The 23,715-nt window shown below is 39.2% G+C and overlaps 1 protein-coding gene across 2 annotated transcripts; it reads right to left on the bottom strand.

Moving 5' to 3' along the window:
• Window positions 1-79: 79 nt before the first annotated feature.
• On the bottom strand, window positions 80-23,357 carry LOC139756305 (protein CutA homolog). 2 transcript variants are annotated; one of them, XM_071675599.1, is made up of 7 exons: window positions 23,210-23,250; window positions 12,971-13,052; window positions 6,542-6,696; window positions 4,544-4,603; window positions 4,273-4,318; window positions 3,221-3,313; window positions 80-3,078 (listed from the first exon to the last, which is right to left on the bottom strand). In XM_071675599.1, the coding sequence occupies exons 2-7, from the start codon at window positions 12,992-12,994 to the stop codon at window positions 3,019-3,021; spliced, it is 438 nt and encodes a 145-aa protein (XP_071531700.1). In that variant the 5' UTR covers window positions 12,995-13,052; window positions 23,210-23,250; the 3' UTR covers window positions 80-3,018. The 2 variants fall into 2 exon arrangements, with proteins under 2 accessions (XP_071531700.1, XP_071531701.1); XM_071675600.1 differs by lacking the exon at window positions 12,971-13,052 and having other exon boundaries at window positions 23,210-23,357.
• Between the last annotated feature and the right edge of the window lie 358 nt (window positions 23,358-23,715).

The following is a 23,715-nucleotide window of genomic DNA, read 5'->3' as shown; positions in this document are numbered from 1 at the left end:
GCAAACATTGCACCAGAGTTGCCCTATGCCAGTGTCCTGTTAAGGGTGAGATAATAAAGGCTAAGAAGTGGCAATGGAGTTCACTAGTTAGAGACTTTATTGCCATGGACACCCCCATGAGGGAATTCCAGTTGGTAGCAGGCATCAGAAATATAGAAACATATTAATAGCTTGCACTCCTAAATAATTGAATTTTTTCCAATATAAAAAAAATTAGGTCAGGTGGTGGTTCTTGTCAATTTTGTGTGTACATCATAGGTATTCAAGTCTGCATATGTAAGTTCCAGGTAACTTTTGCACCCCAGGACTTGAGTTCTGGGTTAACAGTTTCTCTTGTATTGGCACTGAAACAAAGAGGTAGTAGTTGGTAGGCAGCCACCGACAAGGGAGGTATATTTTTGGTACTATACCTGCCTGGGTATTGGGAGGGTTAGTGATGGCTGTGTATTGAGCCAGTACCTCAGTGGTTTTCATGTTTCACTCTGTTAACCCAGGTAACTGTCTTCTCTTCCTGCCTCACCCACACATGGATTGCTGGTATTCTGCCCACAAACATACAATCTCTCCTTGTCACAAATAATACTTGACAACACTAAACTCACATAGCTCATTCTTTGCTACTCTAGATTTTCCTGTGCTAGCCCTGCAATTTGGCAAAATGGTAGGAGCAATAGATAGAAGTAGTAGGTAGGAGCATTAGCTGGGAGCATTAGTTAGAAGTACAGGTTGTACCTCTCTAATCCGGCACTATGTGGTCCAGCACGTTTTGAATCTGATGCCATTTCTTTGTGGATCTGCTACCAGGGCAGTGCTGGTAGCAGCACTGTTCCAAAATCTGTTTGCACTGCAGCTGAACAAAGTAACAGTCTTGTTAATTTCTTATATTCAGTTTTTTTCTGAAAATGATAGCCAGAAATATATTGTTTTTTGCTGAAATGATAGCCAGAAAAGTTTAAGGTTTTGGAAAACTTTGAAAGGTGCTAGGAGTACAGAAATAGACAGTGCACTTGCAAAGTGGTTTATCAAGCAGGCCAAAGTTTTTCTTAGAGAACTAAACCTAGTTACACAAGTTTAAGTGGTGAAGTATAGAAAAATGGTTTATACAAAATCTACTTTTTTCATTTTTAAAAATGCACTCTTGGAAACATATCAGTGTTTAATATGTATATTTTGATATATTTTTTGTCACCAGGAATGGATGAGGGCAAGCAAATGTGAATACATACAAGTGTATATATTCCTGTGAGTCCGCGGGGAAAATGAAACACGAAAAGTTCCCAAGTGCACTTTCGTGTAATAATCACATCATCAGGGGAGACACAAGAGAGAAATATAACAGTCAGTTGATATACATCGAAGAGACGAAGGTAAGACGCCATTTGGTAAACATGTTTACCAAATGGCGTCTTAGCTTCGTCTCTTCGATGTATATCAACTGACTGTTATATTTCTCTCTTGTGTCTCCCCTGATGATAAGATTATTACATGAAAGTGCACTTGGGAACTTTTCGTGTTTCATTTTCCCCGTGGACTCATAGGAATATCTTGATCACACGCAAAATTGTGATCCTTTCCAACAAGTGTATATATGTATATGTACGTGTATGGGTGTTTATGTATATTTGTAAGTATACGAGTGGATGGGCCATTCTTCACCTGTTTCCTGGCGCTACTTCGCTGATGCAGGAAACGGGTTTAATGAAAAATATAAAATTTTGTGTAATCTCTGGGAATAGGGGAAAAGATTGCTATCTGTGCCCATGTATACCATGAAAGCTAACTAAGGGGCAGATGTAGTGGGGCTTTTACATCCTCTCCTCAGGAACTAGCACTATCGGTTTTTAAAAGCAGCAAAAAAGGGAATTTTCTTGGTGTTACCTCACTATGGCAGGATGGACAAGCAATGAAAAAGAGTAAAATGAGAATGTTGGTATGTTATTCAAAAAGTTCAAGTTTTTGTCTTGTATCTTCATTTTAAGAACATTATGATAAGCTTTCATGAAAGTTTGAGAGAGTAGGTAACCCACAAATATATGGTTGTGCAACAAAGTTGGTCAACCAGGAAAAAAACATGAAAAAATCGTAGCTACTTGTCCTATATCAATATTGATGTACAAAGAGCTCAGCTTTCAGAAACAGTTAATGATGCAAACTGAAGAATATAATTTGAGGCATGACTATCCCATACCACATTTAAAGGAGAGAGTTGTCCTTAACAATGTTTACCAAATTCATTTTTCAACAATATCTATAATAATGTCAAGTAATATCAAATTTTCATCAAAGTGCAAAATATGTCAAATAATCTCATGTTCATTCAATATGCCCATTATGTCTGTGCTGCTTACTTATTAGATGACAATCTAAACACACAACAAAGTAAATTATCTTGGCACACAATCATAAAATTGCCAAATAAGCTCCAGATTTCTTTTGGACAGAATCTAATTTTCAAGATGTAACTTGTACAGTTGAAAAGTTCCAAATAAGTCTGTGCGTGTAAAGCAAATATGAAACCTACAGATAACACAGCTTGTCTCTTTTCAGCAACAAACTTTTTTTTTTGTGATTACATTCAATATTAGCAAAATCCAAAGGTTAAAATACATCAAAGTGAAGCTGGAATAAATGCCCTACTCTCTCAAGATCATATATGATTTTTACACATGAAGTTTGGATAAGTTAAAGGTTATTCACTAAAGGCTCGGAAGCAGCACTGGGGTTCACTAATTATGGAGGACTGTTGCTGTGCCCCCCCCCCCCCCCCATTCAAATATATATAGATAGTGTGTATAAGTCTCTTATCCATATTATGCAAATACTGTATAAATCTGCTATCAAAGTAAAAAAATCTAAATTTTTCAATATCCTATTTTTTTTTTTTATTTTGCTATAGTATGTATTATCTCTCTTTTCTATCTCAAATATGGATGCTGGGCTATTGAAAAAAAAAATCTCAAAAAAAAAAAAAAAATACAATCTCCATCCAAGAATCCTCCCCACAGTATGTAATGCAGCTCACTTCTCTGGCACAATCTCACTTATCCAGTCAAGGTATGGTGGATTTCCCTGGTCAATCTGGAGAGAGATATAAAAGCAACATTATTATAATATATATACTGTCCTAAATATTGGATATAAATAAAAACTAAAAGAAATTAAATATTCTAATATTTATATGAATTCAAATATCTCAGATCTACCCTGGGGGCTGACTCACCTTAGAAGATATAACCTCACACACTTCATATGGGTGATTTTCCCGAACAAACTTCGTTAACTCCTCCAAACGGGATGTACGTGTCTTAATCATCTGAAATGACAACAATTTTAAAACTATCATTCAATGTGTACCCAACAACATGTGCAAAAATCTTCACCAAATTTGACTTTCAACATTATTCTATAAAAAGCCCATACTCACTCTTCTATAATCTTTCTTAACCTTGTTCTTCCTTGCCAGTGTACCAGATTTTGTTTTCCTAATTTCAAACTACTTTTCACTTACTGCCCATACGAGCCATCCTTCTACTTGAGAAAAATTTGCCTGATCCAGTGGTATACATGACAAAGAAAGATTGTGTGGGTGAAGCAGAGAGAAAAGACAACTACCTCGGTCAGAGGAAAGCAACGACAACCACAGAAGTGCAAGCTTACTAAGCAGCCGTCACTAACCCTCCTGATAACCAGGCAGGTAGTACTGGTAATATACCTACCTGGTTGTTGGCTGCCTACCAACTACCAAGTATACTTCATAAAAGTAATCAATTCACGTACTTTCAAAAGTTTACAATAATAAAGTAGTAAATGCATACCAAAAAAATTTCAAACTATAATTCAGGAACTTTGCTTAAAATTTTCTAGATAACTTTTGTTCTTATAGCTCGATAATGATCATCCTCTGCCTCTTAGCACATGCACCACACTCAAATGGTCTTGCATTCTACTCCTTGATATACCTTCCCTCTCCTCTCCCTTCCTCACCACTTCCCTTTCTTTTCTTTAACATTTCCCTAAATTCACTGCAACAACTGTCATTTTACCCTGTTTTCCCTAATCATATGTAAATTTTATATATCTTAATTCAACAGTGGATGAAAAGTGATGCATCAAAAGAGTGGTTCTAAACTACTACTGAAGTGCTCCACTAAGTTTATCTGTAATTCTTAAATATCTATGACTTATCAGTCTATACACAAAGCACATCAGTTGTATCAAGTACTTTTACATCATTAAGAACAAAGTTTATATATATTTATGGAACTCACTTACCATAAGAACTTCTGGATCCTCATTGATTTCATTCTGCCATTCATACCTACCAAAGAATGAAGTATGAATTTCAAGTTAGTATACTGGAAAATATGAGGAAAATATGGAGATACCAAAAATGCATGAGACATGTATCCTCATGCTTAATAAATGTGATAAATCATACAGTAATATGCAGATACAGTTTTGGATTTCTTAAGGTTATGATATAGTGAAATTTCAGGAAAGAATATTTTACATTAACTTTAGCAATCACACTATGGATACTTACACTGACACAATGCCAGGAATGATATTGACACAAGCTGCTAATTTGTTCTTCACGAGGCCACTGTTGACATACATACACGATAAACCATCAGAGTACTGTCAAAACTTCTGATCACAACAAATTTGAAATAGTGTTCACTAGATTTAGTCAAAGGTAACATAGGTATATTTTACCAAAATATAAAAGATAAACATTTACTGTTACTACCATATTTAGGTATGCTGTGATTCTTTTAATTTGGTGGCTACCATAATGAACTACTCTTTACATACCAGTAAAAGAAAAATTGCTATCTCAGTATAACAGAATGAGCCAGATTAAGAAAAATTCTAAGAAACTCTAATCTAGGGAGAGGTGAAAATAACTTACGGTAACAAAAATCTTACGCTGGATTCATTGCAATCTGAAGAATTTTATTCCACTTGCAGCGATCACTTTAAAGGATGTTAGGTTATTTCATGCTAAGTAAGGTTAGGTTTCATGGGTAGTAGTAGCGCACTTCTTTTGTAAAAAACAAATAAATGGGAAAACAATACAAACACAAAAGCCCACCCTATCTAGTCTAGCTTTACATAACCTAACACTTTAAAAGCATTTTCAACACAACCCAAAGATATAAAATTACCAAAATCTCCATGCATACATACTAGGATGAAAAAACCTACAGGCCAAGGGTCCAAGGTCCACCTTAAGCCCCTGGTAAATTCTTAGAGGTGAAACCTATATTCATTTCCTGGTCTGATAAAAGAGCTTGCTTAAAGGAGTTGCAATGGATAAAAACAAGTGACAGTGCTGCATAAAATCATCATTCATTCAGTTCACTAAACTTGAAAAGAACCAACCATACTCCATCATTATCATTGCCCATGAGGGTACTGATGTTTATATATCTAATCAAATGACGGAGCTCAATCATTAGTCACTTGTATGCTTAGACTGCTGGTACTGCATAAAAGTTTGCTGAGAAGTGTTCAATTTATTCATGCTTGTCATTTTCCTTAATGTAAAAGAATACATCTATGGAAGGCTTTGACTGGCAACCGAATCCTCAAACATCTACATTAAACGGTAATACAAAAGGAACATAAGTATTTCAAGGGGTTGAATTTTTTCCCGTATAACAAAGCTAGTGGTGAGGCATAAAAGGTGGGTGCTTGGCATGGCCAACTTGATCACAACACATGGTATATTTGCACAAATTTTCAACATGTAGGTATTGAATGTCATGGCAGCTAAGCAGCAGTAATTGTTCTAAATGCACTAATTTGTGTGCTTGGCAGTTATAATATTTCCTTGTGAAAAAGAGTGTAAGATCAGGCAGGTGAGGCACAGTCTGAGTGGAACATTGAATTGTCTGTAGAGGATGTTAGAGAATCTTTCTCTTGTCCCAATGTTTTGCTAGTTAGGGCATCTTTGCTTTTGTGTTGCATGTTATAAGCACTGGGTGAGTATATCATGTGGGTGTCATATGTGATGCCTAGAAAGGTTGGTATTCTGCTCAGTGAAAGTGGCTGCCCATTCAAGGCAACTCCTGCCCTTGGACTTCCTTCTATCTATATGATAAAGATTCCACCTGCATATGAAAAGTAAGCTTGGTGGGGCTGTATCACTGTCAGTTGACGAGAAAAGTCTCATCAAAGAACTTCTAACCTGAAAGGAGTCCATCCCATCCTTATTACTTAGTGCTGTACAGCTTTGGAGCTGCAGGAACCCTTGGTGGAGGGGCCCCAGGGTTATAGCCCAGGAACCCTTTCAAAAAAGGGTCCTTGGGATGTAAAATTATTATGATATTGTGTACCTGTATATAATTCCCAATACCTCTGCATGAATAATGACATTCTTGCATGCTTGACTCTAGCATGAATGGGCCTGACCACTACATAACAGTAAGAAAGACATCCTCTGATACTCAAAATAGATATCAATTTAGTAACTGAAATCTTGCAAAACTGTCAAGTTTGATTTAATGTAAGTTACAGGAAGGCTATGATAAAATACCTGGCAATCTTTTTGGCAACCTCTTGCGAAGGAGCAGTCACAAAAGCCATAGAGTGAGTGCCAGCAACATAGTTCGCTGAGGATGCCATACTGCTGAACAGTCGTCTCCCAGCAGACAAAAATAAAGGCATACAAACTGCAACGAGGACTAGACCCTGATGGAAAAGAAAGAAAAACCATGATCATACTAAACCGGAATTATACAAATCTATTATGAAAGATCCTTATATCACTAAAGATTAACTAAAACAATTATCCAAAATACATGAGAACCATTTGTGACACATTCTGTAGATATTACCTAACTGTTTTAAGTTAGCTGAGATAGCATAAATAAAATAAATAAATATTTATATATTTATTTTGCTTTGCCGCTGTCTCCCGCGTTTGCAAGGTAGCGCAAGGAAACAGACGAAAGAAATGGCACAACCCACCCCCATACACAATGTACATACACACACACACACACACCCACACACACAAATATACATACCTATACATCTCAATGTACACATATATATACACACAGACACATACATATATACCCATGCACACAATTCACACTGCCTGCCCCTATTCATTCCCATCGCCACCTCGCCACACATGGAATACCATCCCCCTCCCCCCTCATGTGTGCGAGGTAGCACTAGGAAAAGACAACAAAGGCCCCATTCGTTCACACTCAGTCTCCAGCTGTCACGCAATAATGCCTGAAACCACAGCTCCCTTTCCACATCCAGGCCCCACACAACTTTCCATGGTTTACCCCAGACGCTTCACATGCCCTGATTCAATCCACTGACAGCACGTCAACCCCAGTATACCACATCGATCCAATTCACTCTATTCCTTGCCCGCCTTTCACCCTCCTGCATGTTCAGGCCCCGATCACTCAAAATCTTTTTCACTCCATCTTTCCACCTCCAATTTGGTCTCCCACTTCTCCTCGTTCCCTCCACCTCCGACACATATATCCTCTTGGTCAATCTTTCCTCACTCATTCTCTCCATGCGCCCAAACCATTTCAGAACACCCTCTTCTGCTCTCTCAACCACGCTCTTTTTATTTCCACACATCTCTCTTACCCTTACATTACTTACTCGATCAAACCACCTCACACCACACATTGTCCTCAAACATCTCATTTCCAGCACATCCACCCTCCTGCGCACAACTCTATCCATAGCCCACGCCTCGCAACCATACAACATTGTTGGAACCACTATTCCTTCAAACATACCCATTTTTGCTTTCCGATATAATGTTCTCGACTTCCACACATTCTTCAAGGCTCCCAGAATTTTCGCCCCCTCCCCCACCCTATGATCCACTTCCGCTTCCATGGTTCCATCCGCTGCCAGATCCACTCCCAGATATCTAAAACACTTCACTTCCTCCAGTTTTTCTCCATTCAAACTTACCTCCCAATTGACTTGACCCTCAACCCTACTGTACCTAATAACCTTGCTCTTATTCACATTTACTCTTAACTTTCTTCTTTCACACCCTTTACCAAACTCAGTCACCAGCTTCTGCAGTTTCTCACATGAATCAGCCACCAGCGCTGTATCATCAGCGAACAACAACTGACTCACTTCCCAAGCTCTCTCATCCCCAACAGACTTCATACTTGCCCCTCTTTCCAAAACTCTTGCATTCACCTCCCTAACAACCCCATCCATAAACAAATTAAACAACCATGGAGACATCACACACCCCTGCCGCAAACCTACATTCACTGAGAACCAATCACTTTCCTCTCTTCCTACACGTACACATGCCTTACATCCTCGATAAAATCTTTTCACTGCTTCTAACAACTTGCCTCCCACACCATATATTCTTAATACCTTCCACAGAGCATCTCTATCAACTCTATCATATGCCTTCTCCAGATCCATAAATGCTACATACAAATCCATTTGCTTTTCTAAGTATTTCTCACATACATTCTTCAAAGCAAACACCTGATCCACACATCCTCTACCACTTCTGAAATCACACTGCTCTTCCCCAATCTGATATATATATATATATATATATATATATATATATATATATATATATATATATATTTTTATATATATATATATTTTTTTTGCTTTGTCGCTGTCTCCCGCGTTTGCGAGGTAGCGCAAGGAAACAGACGAAAGAAATGGCCCAACCCACCCCCATACACATGTATATACATACGTCCACACACGCAAATATACATACCTACACAGCTTTCCATGGTTTACCCCAGACGCTTCACATGCCTTGATTCAATCCACTGACAGCACGTCAACCCCAGTATACCACATCGCTCCAATTCACTCTATTCCTTGCCCTCCTTTCACCCTCCTGCATGTTCAGGCCCCGATCACACAAAATCTTTTTCACTCCATCTTTCCACCTCCAATTTGGTCTCCCTCTTCTCCTCGTTCCCTCCACCTCCGACACATATATCCTCTTGGTCAATCTTTCCTCACTCATTCTCTCCATGTGCCCAAACCATTTCAAAACACCCTCTTCTGCTCTCTCAACCACGCTCTTTTTATTTCCACACATCTCTCTTACCCTTACATTACTTACTCGATCAAACCACCTCGCACCACACATTGTCCTCAAACATCTCATTTCCAGCACATCTATCCTCCTGCGCACAACTCTATCCATAGCCCACGCCTCGCAACCATACAACATTGTTGGAACCACTATTCCTTCAAACATACCCATTTTTGCTTTCCAAGATAATGTTCTCGACTTCCACACATTCTTCAAGGCTCCCAGAATTTTCGCCCCCTCCCCCACCCTGTGATCCACTTCCATGGTTCCATCCGCTGCCAGATCCACTCCCAGATATCTAAAACACTTCACTTCCTCCAGTTTTTCTCCATTCAAACTCACCTCCCAATTGACTTGACCCTCAACCCTACTGTACCTAATAACCTTGCTCTTATTCACATTTACTCTTAACTTTCTTCTTTCACACACTTTACCAAACTCAGTCACCAGCTTCTGCAGTTTCTCACATGAATCAGCCACCAGCGCTGTATCATCAGCGAACAGCAACTGACTCACTTCCCAAGCTCTCTCATCCCCAACAGACTTCATACTTGCCCCTCTTTCCAAAACTCTTGCATTCACCTCCCTAACAACCCCATCCATAAACAAATTAAACAACCATGGAGACATCACACACCCCTGCCGCAAACCTACATTCACTGAGAACCAATATATTTTTTTTTTTTTCAAACTTCGCCATTTCCTGCATCAGCAAGGTAGCGTTAAGAACAGAGGACTGGGTCTCTGAGGGAACATCCTCACCTGGCCCCCTTCTCTGTTCCTTCTTTTGGAAAAAAAAAAATATATATATATATATATATATATATTATCCCTGGGGATAGGGGATTAAGAATACTTCCCACGTATTCCCTGCGTGTCGTAGAAGGCGACTAAAAGGGGAGGGAGCGGGGGGCTGGAAATCCTCCCCTCTCTTTTTTTTTAAATTTTCCAAAAGAAGGAACAGAGGGGGCCAGGTGAGGATATTCCAAAAAAGGCCCAGTCCTCTGCTCCCTTCCCTTTTAGTCGCCTTCTACGACATGCAGGGAATACGTGGGAAGTATTCTTTCTCCCCTATCCCCAGGGATAATATATATATAGATATAGATATATGATAGCCATTTCCTGTGTCAGTGAGGTAGCACCAGGAAACAGATGAAGAATGGCCCATCCACTCATACACATATATACCCCTATATATGCACATGTACATATCAACATATACATACACAGGCATATACATACATACACATGTACATATTCATACTTGCTTGCCTTCATCCATTCCTGGCACCACCCCACCCTGCAGAAAACAGCATTGCTACCCACTGCTTCAGTGAGGTATCTCCAGAAAAAAAGACAAAAAAAGGCCACATTCGTTTACACAGTCTCTAGCTGTAATGCACCCAAACCACAGCTCTCTATCCACATCCAGGTCCTACAGACCTTTCCATAGCTTACCCCAGATGTTTCATATTCCCTGATGTAGTCCACTGACAGCACAATGACTGCAGACTGACTACCGTAACCAGGATTCAAACCTATGCACTTGACCCTGGGTGGGCCATGAATGTGTCATGGTCAGGAATGCTAACCGCTACACCACAGGAGTCCATACACTTTTTGCTAAAGAATAGATGAACTTTATTTGCTTGTATGACAATACTTCATGAATAAAAAGTCACTTTTAGTGAGGCTGTATCTTTGTCAGATGACAAAAAAAAAGAAAAAAAAGGTACAGTCTTAATAAGAAACAACAAACTTAAAAGAAGCCCATGCTGTCTCTGCTAATGAGTGTAGCACAACTGTAAGAGCTCCTACACAAGGATCATGGGGGTTACATCATAACCCTTTCAGAAGGGGTTCCTGGGGTAACACCAAGACTTTCAGAGGGAACCCTGGGATAACACCAAGATCCTTTTAAAAAAGGGTCCCGGGTTAATTATAGATAAGTAAAGCAACTACATGTGTGTCTATTAAGGGATAGTGCAGGACAACTGTACAGTAGACGTTCAGTGTCTTCACTGCAGTAGTTGTATCGTAGGAATGAAGGGTCTTGAGATGTGTTGAACTGGTTTCGTTGGAATGGTTGAGGTCCATAACGTAGATAGGAGTGTGATCTGTGTATTTCTTGGAAATGTGGTTTCAAGTGGGTGTGCTTGGAGGGATGGTGTTTAAGACTGAGTTTAAAGGGTGTTTGTTTTATAGTGCTCATGTCATTTTGGTGTGTATGTGTTTTGTCAATGTTATATATGCTGGAGGGGGTAAAGGATGCCGAAGTGTGAGGCAAGGGTAACATTTTCATTTCTGTTTGGGCATTAGTAGTCAGTTATGGAGTTTTGGATAAGAGGGATTGAATAATGCTGCAGAGAACTGTGTCAAACATATAAAGGTACAGATGTCGGGCATTTGTGGTCGGGGGCAGCTAGTGACTGTTCTGACTACTCTATTTCTTGTGGTTATAGCTTTGTTAAGTGTGCTTTTGAAAGGATGGACAACCAAGCAAGTGGAGTGTAGTTTAGGATGGACCAAATGAATTAATTTCTGAAGATATGAGTATTCTTCTTTCTATTTCCTGAACTTTGTTTAACACTCTACTCTTTTTCATACTTAATCACAGCACTGGTGGAACACAGTTTAGGATGGATCATATAAATTATTTATCTATCTGTATTTCAAACACCTGCTACCACCTGAAACTCCCTCAAGGGGTGGCTATGGTAATAGTGTCTCCATAACTAGTGAACTCCAGTGCCACTTCTTAGTATTTAGCACCTAAACACCTAAACCTGAGCAGACCACAGGCAGAGAGTAATTAGTGCAGCATTTGCAGAGGCTCCTTCCTAATGTTCCTATTAACTACGTCAACCTAATACTCCTGCCAACTACTTATACCTAATGTCTACCTAATGCTCCTGCCAACTACTTATACCTAATGTCTACCTAATGCTCCTGCCTAAATGTTCGTACCTATGACTTCTATGTACTGCTGCTACTATTTTGCCAAAAGGCAGGGCTGGCACAAAGTGTTTATCGCAGGAAAACCTAGTTACAAAGAATGAGCTGTGTGATTTAAGTGTTGTCATGTGTTATGTATAACAAGGAGAGATTGTTTGTGGAAAGAATGCCAGTAATCCACATGTGGGTGAAGGAAAAGAAAGGACAGCTAACTGGGTCAGAGGAGTGCAAACTTCCTAATGTTCTTATTGACTACGTCAACCTAATACTCCTGCCAACTACTTATATCTCATGTTTCTACTTAATGCCCCAGCCTAAATGTTCCTACCTACGACTTCTATGTATTGCTGCTGCTATTTTGCCAAAAGGCAGGGCAAGCACATAGTGCTTATTGCAGAAAAAACTAGAGTTACAAAGAATGAGCCATGTGATTTAAGTGCTGTCATGTGTTATGTATAACAAGGAGAGATTGTTTGTGGACAGAATGCCAGTAGTCCACATGTGGATGAAGGAAAAGAGAGGACAGCTAACTGGGTCAGAGGAGTGCAAACTGACAACGACTGAAGTGCTGGCTAAGTACCCAGCCATCACTAACCTTCCCAACACCCAGGCAGGTAGAAATGGTAATACACCTCCTGGTAATTGGCTGCCTACCAACTACTACCTACAATATTAATCATATGTGGAAGATATGGGTAACTATTGTTCCTTCCTTTTTTCTGAACGTGGTTTAACACCCAAACATTAATATTCAAATGTTAGGTATCCTTCAGCAAGTATGGCTCAAAATAATAGTGGTATAAGTATTTCTAACCACAATAAGTAAAAAAAAAATTTAATAAAAAATTGCAGGAAGTATGAAAAGCCAGTAAGACATTATATTCAATACAAATATAACGTAATGGGAGACAAAAGGCTGCATCATACCATATAAACATGACTGACTTTCATTGTGAGAATTGTAGTGGTGGAGATTCAAGCTTCTTCACAAGCACTTCAATGGTCACCTCTGTGCAACAGGAATACCAAAATATATACTGTCAGTACTCCAGAGAAGAAATGTTACCATCAAGGTACAAACATTTAAAAGTCTTTACAAAAATCCTTTAAAACATAATATCTTACTTTTTTAAATAATATAAATGAAGACAGTCACAGGCACCTCATTTTTCAAAATCTTCCAAGTGAAATATATATTTTGCCTATTTTTCCAACACAGACAATCCATTTCAATATATACTTCAACAAATTCGTCTCAGTGTACTAATTAAGTATAATTTCAATTTTTCTCTGACCATTTCTACTTATCTCTTGACTGTGACACACTGTATACCATTTTACAGTTTAAGATATACTGCAACATACATCATAGGAAACAAAATTTCCACAACAATTTTGCATTACACATCAACATAAACTCTAGCACTCCACCATGGCATAAACAAAGGTAGATAAAAGATATATATTTTAATTTTCCATATGTCTGTATGCATATCTTTAATTTTTTCATTTTTTCATTGTTGATCACCGTTTTCCACATTAACAAGGTAGTGCTAAGAGCAGACAAAGAAAGACCACACCTACTCACAACCATTCTCCTGCTATCCTTTCTAATGCAACAGTGCATATCTTTAATATTTTTTTTCCATATTTGATCACTGCTTCCCACGCCAGCAAGGCAGGGCCAGGAAACAGACGAAGAAAGACATTCACTAACATACACGTATTTTATTTTATTTATTTATTCAATTATTTATTACTTATATTCATTATACTTTGTCACTATCTTCCGTGTTAGCAATGTAGCGCAAGGAAACAGACGAAAGAATGGCCCCAACCCACCCACATACACAAGTATATACATATACATCCACACATGCACATATACATACATATACATTTCAACGTATACATATACATACATACACGGACATATACATATATACACATGTACATAACTCATACTTGCTGCCTTTATTCATTCCTGTCGCCACCCCGCCACACATGAAATGACAACCCCCCTCCCCGCATGTGCGCGAGCAAAAGACAACAAAGGCCACATTCGTCCACACTCAAAGTTTCATGCATGTTTAATGCACCAAAACCACAGCTCCCTTTCCACATCCAGGCCCACAAAACTTTCCATGGTTTACCCTTCACATGCCCTGGTTCAATCCACTGACAGCATGTCAACCCCGATATACCACATCATTACAATTCACTTTATTCCTTGCACACCTTTCACCCTCCTGTATGTTCAGGCCCCGATCGCTCAAAATCTTTTTCACTCCATCCTTCCACCTCCAATTAGGTCTTCTGCTTCTCCTTGTTCCCTCCATCTCTGACACATATATCCTCTTTGTTAATCTTTCCTCACTTATTCTCTCCATGTGACCAAACCATTTCAACACACCCTCTTCTGCTCTCTCCACCACACTCTTTTTATTACCACACATCTCTCTTATCCTTTCATTACTTACTTGATCAAACCACCTCACACCACATATTGTCCTCAAACATCTCAGTTCCAACACATCCACCCTCCTCTGCACAACCCTATCTATACCCCATGCCTCACAACCATATAACATTGTTGGAACCAATATTCCTTCAAACATACCCATTTTTGCTCTCCGAGATATCATTCTCATTTTCCACACATTCTTCAACACTCCCAGAACCTTTGCCCCCTCCCCAACCCTGTGACTCACTTCCGCTTCTATGGTTCCATCCGCTGCTAAATACAATCCCAGATATCTAAAACACCTCACTTCCTCCAGTTCTTCTCCATTCAAACTTACCTGCCAATTAACTTGTCCCTCAACCCTACTGAACCTAATAACCTTGCTCTTATTCACATTTACTCTCAGCTTTCTTCTTTCACACACTTTACCAAACTCAGTCACCAACTTCTGCAGTTTCTCATCTGAATCAGCCATCAGTGCTGTATCATCAGCGAACAACAACTGACTCACTTCCCGAGCCTTCTCATCCACAACAGACAAGCATACTTGCACCTCTCTCTAAAACTCTTGCATTCATCTCCTTAACCCCATCCATAAACAAATCAATGAACCATGGAGACATTACACACCCTTGCCACAAACCGACATTCACTGGGAACCAATCACTTTCCTCTCTTCCTACTTGTACACATGCCTTACATCCTTGGTAAAAACTTTTCACTGCTTCTAGCACCTTACCTCCCACACCATATACTCTTAATACCTTCCACATAGCATCTCTATCAACCCTATTATATGCCTTCTCCAGATCCATAAATGCTACATTCAAATCCATCTGATTTTCTAAGCATTTCTCACATACATTCTTCAAAGCAAACACCTGATCCACACATCCTCTAACACTTCTGAAACCATACTGCTCTTCCCCAATCTGATCATCTGTACAAGCCTTTACCATTTCAATTAATACCCTCCCATATAATTTCCCAGGAATACTTGACAAACTTATACCTCTATAAATTGAACATTCACCTTTATCCCCTTTGCCTTTGTATAATGGCACTATGCATGCATTCTGCCAATCCTTAGGCACTTCACCATGATCCATACATACACTGAATATCCTTACCAACAAATCAACAACACGGTCACCCCCTTTTTTCTTCATAAATTCCACTGCAATACTTTCCAAACCCCCCACCTTACCGGCTTTCATCTTTTGCAAAGCTTTCACTACCTCTTCTCTGTTTACAAAACCATTCTCTCTGACCCTCTCACTTCACACACCACCTTGACCAAAACACCCTATACCTGCAACTCTATCATCAAACACCTCGACCAAAACACCCTATACCTGCAACTCTATCATCAAACACCTCGACCAAAACACCCTATACCTGCAACTCTATCATCAAACACATTCAACAAACTTTCAAAATACTCACTCCATCTCCTTCTCACTTCACCACAACTAGTTATTACCTCCCCATTAGCCCCCTTCACCAATGTTTCCATTTGGTCTCTTCTCTTACGCACTTTACCTTCTTCCTAAACACCTTTTTATTCTCCCTTAAATAAACATATATTTATATATATATATATATATATATATATATATATATATATATATATATATATATATATATATATATATATATATATACATATATATATATATATATATATATATATATATATATATATATATATATATATATATATATATATATATATATATATCCCTGGGGATAGGGGAGAAAGAATACTTTCCATGTATTCCCTGTATGTTGTAAAAGGCAACTAAAAGGGGAGGGAGCGGGGGCTGGAAATGCTCCTCTCCAGTTTTCACTTTTTCAAAAGAAAGAGCAGAGAAGGGGCCAGTGAGGTAGCACCAGGAAACAGACAAAGAATGGCCCATCCACTCACATAAACATCTACATACACACATATACATATCAACATATACATACACATATGCAAACATATACATACACAAAAATATTCATACTTGCTTGCCTTCATCCATTTCCTGTCGCTACCCCACCACACAGGAAAACAGCATTGCTATCCCCTGCTTCAGCAAGGTAGCGCCAGGAAAACAGACAAAAAAGGCCACATTTGTTCAGTCTCTAGCTGTCATGTGTAACGCACTGAAACCACAGCTTCCTATCCACATCCAGGCCCCACATCCTTGAAGAAAAACAAAAAGCACATATTGCCATTACATAAACATACATAAACATACTACATGTACATTTATGATCATGATTCTTTTATCAAGTAAATTATCAATCTTGAATATCAGATACTGCCATAAATAGCAAGGGAAAAGGAAACACCATTGGCTTTTATTTACCTCTTTAATCCAGCCACCTTGGGACCTGGCCATTGCCGGACCACAGAAAATGCCAGAAAACGGTAATTCATCCCTTTAAAGGCCCTCGGGTGAACACCCTTGCCAGTTACCATCAGCTTGGTTTTATTTATTCCTGCAGCACTGCTGCAGCCAAGAATTGTTAGCCTATCTTTGGAATCCTTACACTTAGATAGAGACTCCTCAATATCTTGGGCAAGGGTTTTTTGTGGCATATGATGCCAATGCAAAAATGGGTATGTTTGAAGGAATAGTGGTTCCAACAATGCTCTATGGTTGCGAGGCGTGGGCTATGGATAGAGTTGTGCGGAGGAGGGTGGATGTGCTGGAAATGAGATGTTTGAGGACAATATTTGGTGTGAGGTGGTTTGATTGAGTGAGTAATAATAGGGTAAGAGAGATGTGTGGTAATAAAAAGAGTGTGGTTGAGAGAGCAGAAGAGGGTGTTTTGAAATGGTTTGGTCACATGGAGAGAATGAGTGAGGAAAGATTGACCAAGAGGATATATGTGTCAGAGGTGGAGGGAACAAGAAGTGGGAGACCCAATTGGAGGTGGAAAGATGGAGTGAAAAAGATTTTGAGTGATCGGGGCCTGAACATGCAGGAGGGTGAAAGGCATGGAAGGAATAGAGTAAATTGGAACGATGTGGTATACCGGGGTCGAAGTGCTGTCAATGGATTGAACCAGGGCATGTGAAGCGTCTGGGGTAAACCATGGAAAGTTCTGTGGGGCCTGGATGTGGAAAGGGAGCTGTGGTTTCGGTGCATTATTACATGACAGCTAGAGACTGAGTGTGAATGAATGGGGCCTTTGTAGTCTTCCTAGAGCTACCTCGTGCACATGAGGGGGGGGTGGGGGTTGTTATTTCATGTGTGGCAGGGTGGCGATGGGAATGAATAAAGGCAGACAGTATGAATTATGTACATGTGTATCTATGTATATGTCTGTGTGTGTATATATGTATACGTTGATATGTATAGGTATGTATATTTGTGTGAGTGGACGTGTATGTATATACATGTGTATGTGGGTGGGTTGGGCCATTCTTTCGTCTGTTTCCTTGCGTTACCTCGCTAACATGGGAGACAGCGACAAAGCAAAACAATAATAAATAATATATGATGCCAATACAGGGCACATTCATCAGCATCATAAACTTGTTTTTGGGCTATAAGAAATTAACAGGACTGTTAATTACCTTGGCTGCAGTGCCTTAGTGCTGCTAACAATGCTGCTCTAGTGGCAGATCCACAAACTAATGGCAGCAGATTCAAAACGTGCCAGACCATGGGAGTTGCCAGACCACAGAGTGCCAGATTAGAGAGGTACAACCTGTAATCTTATTACTCATCTTCATCTTTATGATGACTTCTTTGAATGAATGAACTATGACTCTCTACATACTTGATGATTCCATTGTACAAAAGAAATCACTTAAGACCTCATTCATGGTACTGGTTTCTTAAATACAGAGGTTGTGAGATCCTTTATGTCAAATGAGGTCACAATATTATATACAATTCTAATCTATCTCTGATGCCTGTTCCAAACTGGAACTCTAACAGGCTGGCCACAGCATTAGTTTCCATAATTAGTGAACTCTAGTGCTGCTTCTTAGCCTTTAATGCCTCACCCTTAGGCCACTAGCAGAGCCAACTCTAGTGCAGTGTTTGCATAGGCTCCTAACCATTGTTCCTACCCACTACATCAAACTACTGTTTCTACTTAATGCTCCTGTTATATGTTTCTACCTTCCACTTCTATCTATTGCTCACAGCATTTTGCCAAAAGGCAGGGACAGCAAATAGTGCTCACCACAGGAAAATGTAGGGTTAAGAAGAATTTGCTGTGTGAGTTAAGTGGTGTCAGGTGTTATGTATGACAAAGGACAGATTGTATGTTTGTGGACAGAATGCCAGTGGTCCACATGTCAGTGAGGCAGAGAGAAAAGACAGCTACCTGAGTCAGAGGAGTGCAATCTGACAACCACTGAAATGCTGGCTCACTGACACAGGCATTATATACCTTCACAATACCCAAGCAGGTGGTACTGGTAATACACCTCCCTAGTTGCTGGCTGCCTAATAACTACTTCCTATAGCTGTAATGCATAAAAAAAAAATTTATTTGTAAAATAAGGAAATGATACATACAGAATGAAGAATCAAGCCTAATCATACCATATAGTGTGTAAGGCACCAACATGTATGCAGAACTAAATCATATCTTGAAGAACTCCATAATCATCATATGCTTACAAACACAAAGGATCCGTGCTGCCATTCATGGCACACAATAAACCTTGCCACACCCTCTAACATTAATAAAAGGGAAAGCATACTACTTAACTGAGGTATTTTCTTTAAAATTATATGAAACTAATAATTTGTAAAGGAATATATATATATATATATATATATATATATATATATATATATATATATATATATATATATATATATATATATCAATTTGGGGAGCATGAGGCAATTAAATATTGATAAGGTTTATGCACTGAAAAGGTTAAAAACCTCTAACGACAAGAATTTCAATTTCTTTATTCCCCATGGAGTGGGCATGGCTTTGAAGCAAAAGAAAATAGCTGGGTTGAAATATCGACTGCACATCATTATAAAAACCTAACACAAACTAACATGGTATAGTGGTTAGCATTCCTAACTGCGACATATTCGTAGGTTCCAATCCTGGTTGCAGCAGTTAGTCCATAACCAAACCATCTGTTCAACTCCTTAGGGTTGGTTGATAAAATGGTACCTGGCTCAGGCTAGGATATATATATATATATATATATATATATATATATATATATATATATATATATATATATATATATATATATTTTATTTTATTTTCATTATTATTTTGCTTTGTCGCTGTCTCTCGCGTTTGCGAGGTAGCGCAAGGAAATAGACAAAAAAATGGCCTAACCCAGCCACATACACATGTATATACATACACGTCCACACACGTACATATACATACCTATACATCTCAACGTATACATATATACACACACACAGACATATACATATATACACATGTACATAATTCATACTGTCTGCCCTTATTCATTCCCGTCGCCAGCCTGCCACACATGAAATAACAACCCCCTCCCCCCGCATGTGCATGAGGTAGCACTAGGAAAAGACAACAAAGGCCACATTCATTCACACTCAGTCTCTAGCTGTCGTGTATAATACACTGAAACCACAGCTCCCTTTCCACATCCAGGCCCCACAGAACTTTCCAAGGTTTAACCCAGACGCTCCACGTGCCCTAGTTCAATCCACTGACAGCACGTCAACCCTGGTATACAACATCGTTCCAATTCACTCTATTTCTTGCAAATCTTTCACCCTCCTGCATGTTCAAGCCCTGATCGCTCAAAATCTGTTTCACTCCATCCTTCCACCTCCAATTTGGTCTCCCACTTCTCGTTCCCTCCACCTCTGACACATATATCATCTTTGTCAATCTTTCCTCACTCATTCTCCCCATGTGATCAAACCATTTCAACACACCCTCTTCTGCTCTCTCAACCACACTCTTTTTATTACGACATCTCTCCTACCCTTTCATTACTTACTAAATCAAACCACCTCACACCAAATATTGTCCTCAAACATCTCATTTCCAACACATCCACCCTCCTCCACACAACTCTATCTATAGCCCACGCCCCGCAACCATATAGCGTTGTTGGAACCATTATTTCGTGTATATATATATATATATATATATATATATATATATATTTTTTGCCGCTGTCTCCCACGTTTGCGAGGTAGCGCAAGGAAACAGACGAAAGAAATGGCCCAACCCACCCCCATACACATGTATATACATACGTCCACACACGCAAATATACATACCTACACAGCTTTCCATGGTTTACCCCAGACGCTTCACATGCCCTGATTCAATCCACTGACAGCACGTCAACCCCAGTATACCACATCGCTCCAATTCACTCTATTCCTTGCCCTCCTTTCACCCTCCTGCATGTTCAGGCCCCGATCACACAAAATCTTTTTCACTCCATCCTTCCACCTCCAATTTGGTCTCACTCTTCTCCTCGTTCCCTCCACCTCCGACACATATATCCTCTTGGTCAATCTTTCCTCACTCATTCTCTCCATGTGCCCAAACCATTTCAAAGCACCCTCTTCTGCTCTCTCAACCACGCTCTTTTTATTTCCACACATCTCTCTTACCCTTACGTTACTTACTCGATCAAACCACCTCACACCACACATTGTCCTCAAACATCTCATTTCCAGCACATCCATCCTCCTGCGCACAACTCTATCCATAGCCCACGCCTCGCAACCATACAACATTGTTGGAACCACTATTCCTTCAAACATACCCATTTTTGCTTTCTGAGATAATGTTCTTGACTTCCACACATTCTTCAAGGCTCCCAGAATTTTCGCCCCCTCCCCCACCCTATGATCCACTTCCGCTTCCATGGTTCCATCCGCTGCCAGATCCACTCCCAGATATCTAAAACACTTCACTTCCTCCAGTTTTTCTCCATTCAAACTCACCTCCCAATTGACTTGACCCTCAACCCTACTGTACCTAATAACCTTGCTCTTATTCACATTTACTCTTAACTTTCTTCTTTCACACACTTTACCAAACTCAGTCACCAGCTTCTGCAGTTTCTCACATGAATCAGCGAATCAGCTGTATCATCAGCGAACAACAACTGACTCACTTCCCAAGCTCTCTCATCCCCAACAGACTTCATACTTGCCCCTCTTTCCAAAACTCTTGCATTCACCTCCCTAACAACCCCATCCATAAACAAATTAAACAACCATGGAGACATCACACACCACTGCCGCAAACCTACATTCACTGAGAACCAATCACTTTCCTCTCTTCCTACACGTACACATGCCTTACATCCTCGATAAAAACTTTTCACTGCTTCTAACAACTTGCCTCCCACACCATATATTCTTAATACCTTCCACAGAGCATATATATATATATATATATATATATATATATATATACATATTATATATACACATATACATAAATATATATATATATATATATATATATATATATATATATATATATATATATATATACATATATATATATATATATATATATATATATATATATATATATATATATATACATATGTATAAATATTCACCATTTGCCGCGTCAGCGAGGCAGCGCCAAGAACAGAGGACCAAGCCTCCGAGGGAACATTCTCTATATCCTCACTTGGTCCCCCTCTCCGTTCCCTCTTTTGGAAAATAAAAAAAGAAAAGGGGAGGATTTTCTGCTCTCTGCTCCCTCCCTTTTTCCTCTTTTTTTTCATTATCATTATACTTGATTGCCATTTCCTGCATCTGCAAGATGCACAAGAAGACAGACGGAGGAAAACCCATACACTCACATATATATACATATATGCACATACACATACATTTACATATATGTATATACATATGGTATTAATGGTATGGCCCTGATTAGGGCCTCCGCTGCCCATGCCATATCAGAAAAAACAATCTGGAATGTATATGCTATAATAACACTGACATAGCCGTAACCTACCAAAATGTGCTTAAATGATATCAACAACAGCTTCAATATTTCACCAGTACTGCATATCAAAAGCTATATCTATATCTATGATGCCCATTCCCTCCGGGAACTCCCACCAAGGAGGTGGCCATGGCAAAAGGATCTCCACTTTTGTTTGTTCTTACATGCCTCACTCACATACACCATTCCATGCATTCTTCCACCATTTCTTTCCCTCCAATATTCTTCCATTATAAAGGTGGTCTTCTTCTCACACCAACCTCTTTTGTTGTACTATCAAATACTCTCCTTGTTAACTTCACGTCTTGCATCCTTTCAATATGCCCAAAGCACATCAAAGTACTACGTTTCAACCACTCTACCACTCCACAATTCATTCCCTACCATACCCCCATCCCTCATACTCTCTTCATTTCGGGGATCCAGCAAATTTTGGGATTTCTATGTCATGGAATTCGCTGGATGTTTGAAACAGTAATAATAATAAGTTGTCAAATATTCTTGTTACTTTTGTTTAAGACAAATAAGGTTTTAATAATCAACACAAGTACATGTATTTCACAAAGCAGCTTTCTGCTTTAATACCTTGTTTTCATCTTCAAAGAACAACAGCTTTTTGATTACTATAAGTTCTGCAGCAGATAGTCTAGCGATTGACCACAGGATCTGCTGTCATCTGTCCTTGCCATGTACAAACTTATATATTTTGAAATTTGACTACTTACCCGGTGACAGTCCTAAAAGCACCGACAATTGTTGTCAAGCCAGCGCATAGTCGCCAGGTACAAACACCGCCTGGCAACTAGCGCAGCAAACATTTCCAGCCAACAATAAAGATAGCGAGAACTCATCGAGCAAACAACCCAACATTTTTGAACACCGTGCACTTAACATTGCACCATTTGGTGACATGGATACTAAAAACGAGATCAAAATATTCTTTTGTAATCCAACGAAACTTGATTTCATTTAAAGTAGCCTAATCTAAACTCTAATAATTAGGGTAGAAATTATCACTCTACTTACGTCTGAATTACCACATTAGATTCCTCATCATGAATGAGTTTAAGTGAAATAGGAATTACTGAAATTGTAGTCACGTGATTTCAAAACGGCCTAGTTTCTGCACTTCTTTGCCAAAAAGACACTAAACAATATATTTCTTTCGACAATGAACAGATTCCTCGTACAATATTGATTTTGTATTCATTTAGTGTGAATCAACATCATG

Source organism: Panulirus ornatus, chromosome 21, assembly GCF_036320965.1.
Source record: "Panulirus ornatus isolate Po-2019 chromosome 21, ASM3632096v1, whole genome shotgun sequence".
NCBI classification, from domain to species: Eukaryota; Metazoa; Arthropoda; class Malacostraca; order Decapoda; family Palinuridae; genus Panulirus; species Panulirus ornatus.
Note: the sequence above shows the minus strand (reverse complement) of the source record. Positions and strands in the feature narration are given on the sequence as shown.

What these genes read in the sequence shown, in the direction of transcription:
- LOC139756305 (XM_071675599.1), bottom strand. Translation starts at nt 12,994, where the DNA reads ATGAAAGTCAGTCATGTTTATATG. An exon ending in AAGTCAGTCATGTTTATATG is followed by an intron (nt 6,697 to 12,970) that starts GTATGATGCAGC and finishes CTTTTCCATCAG; the next exon opens with GGTCTAGTCCTCGTTGCAGT. An exon ending in GTTGCCAAAAAGATTGCCAG is followed by an intron (nt 4,604 to 6,541) that starts GTATTTTATCAT and finishes GTATGTCAACAG; the next exon opens with TGGCCTCGTGAAGAACAAAT.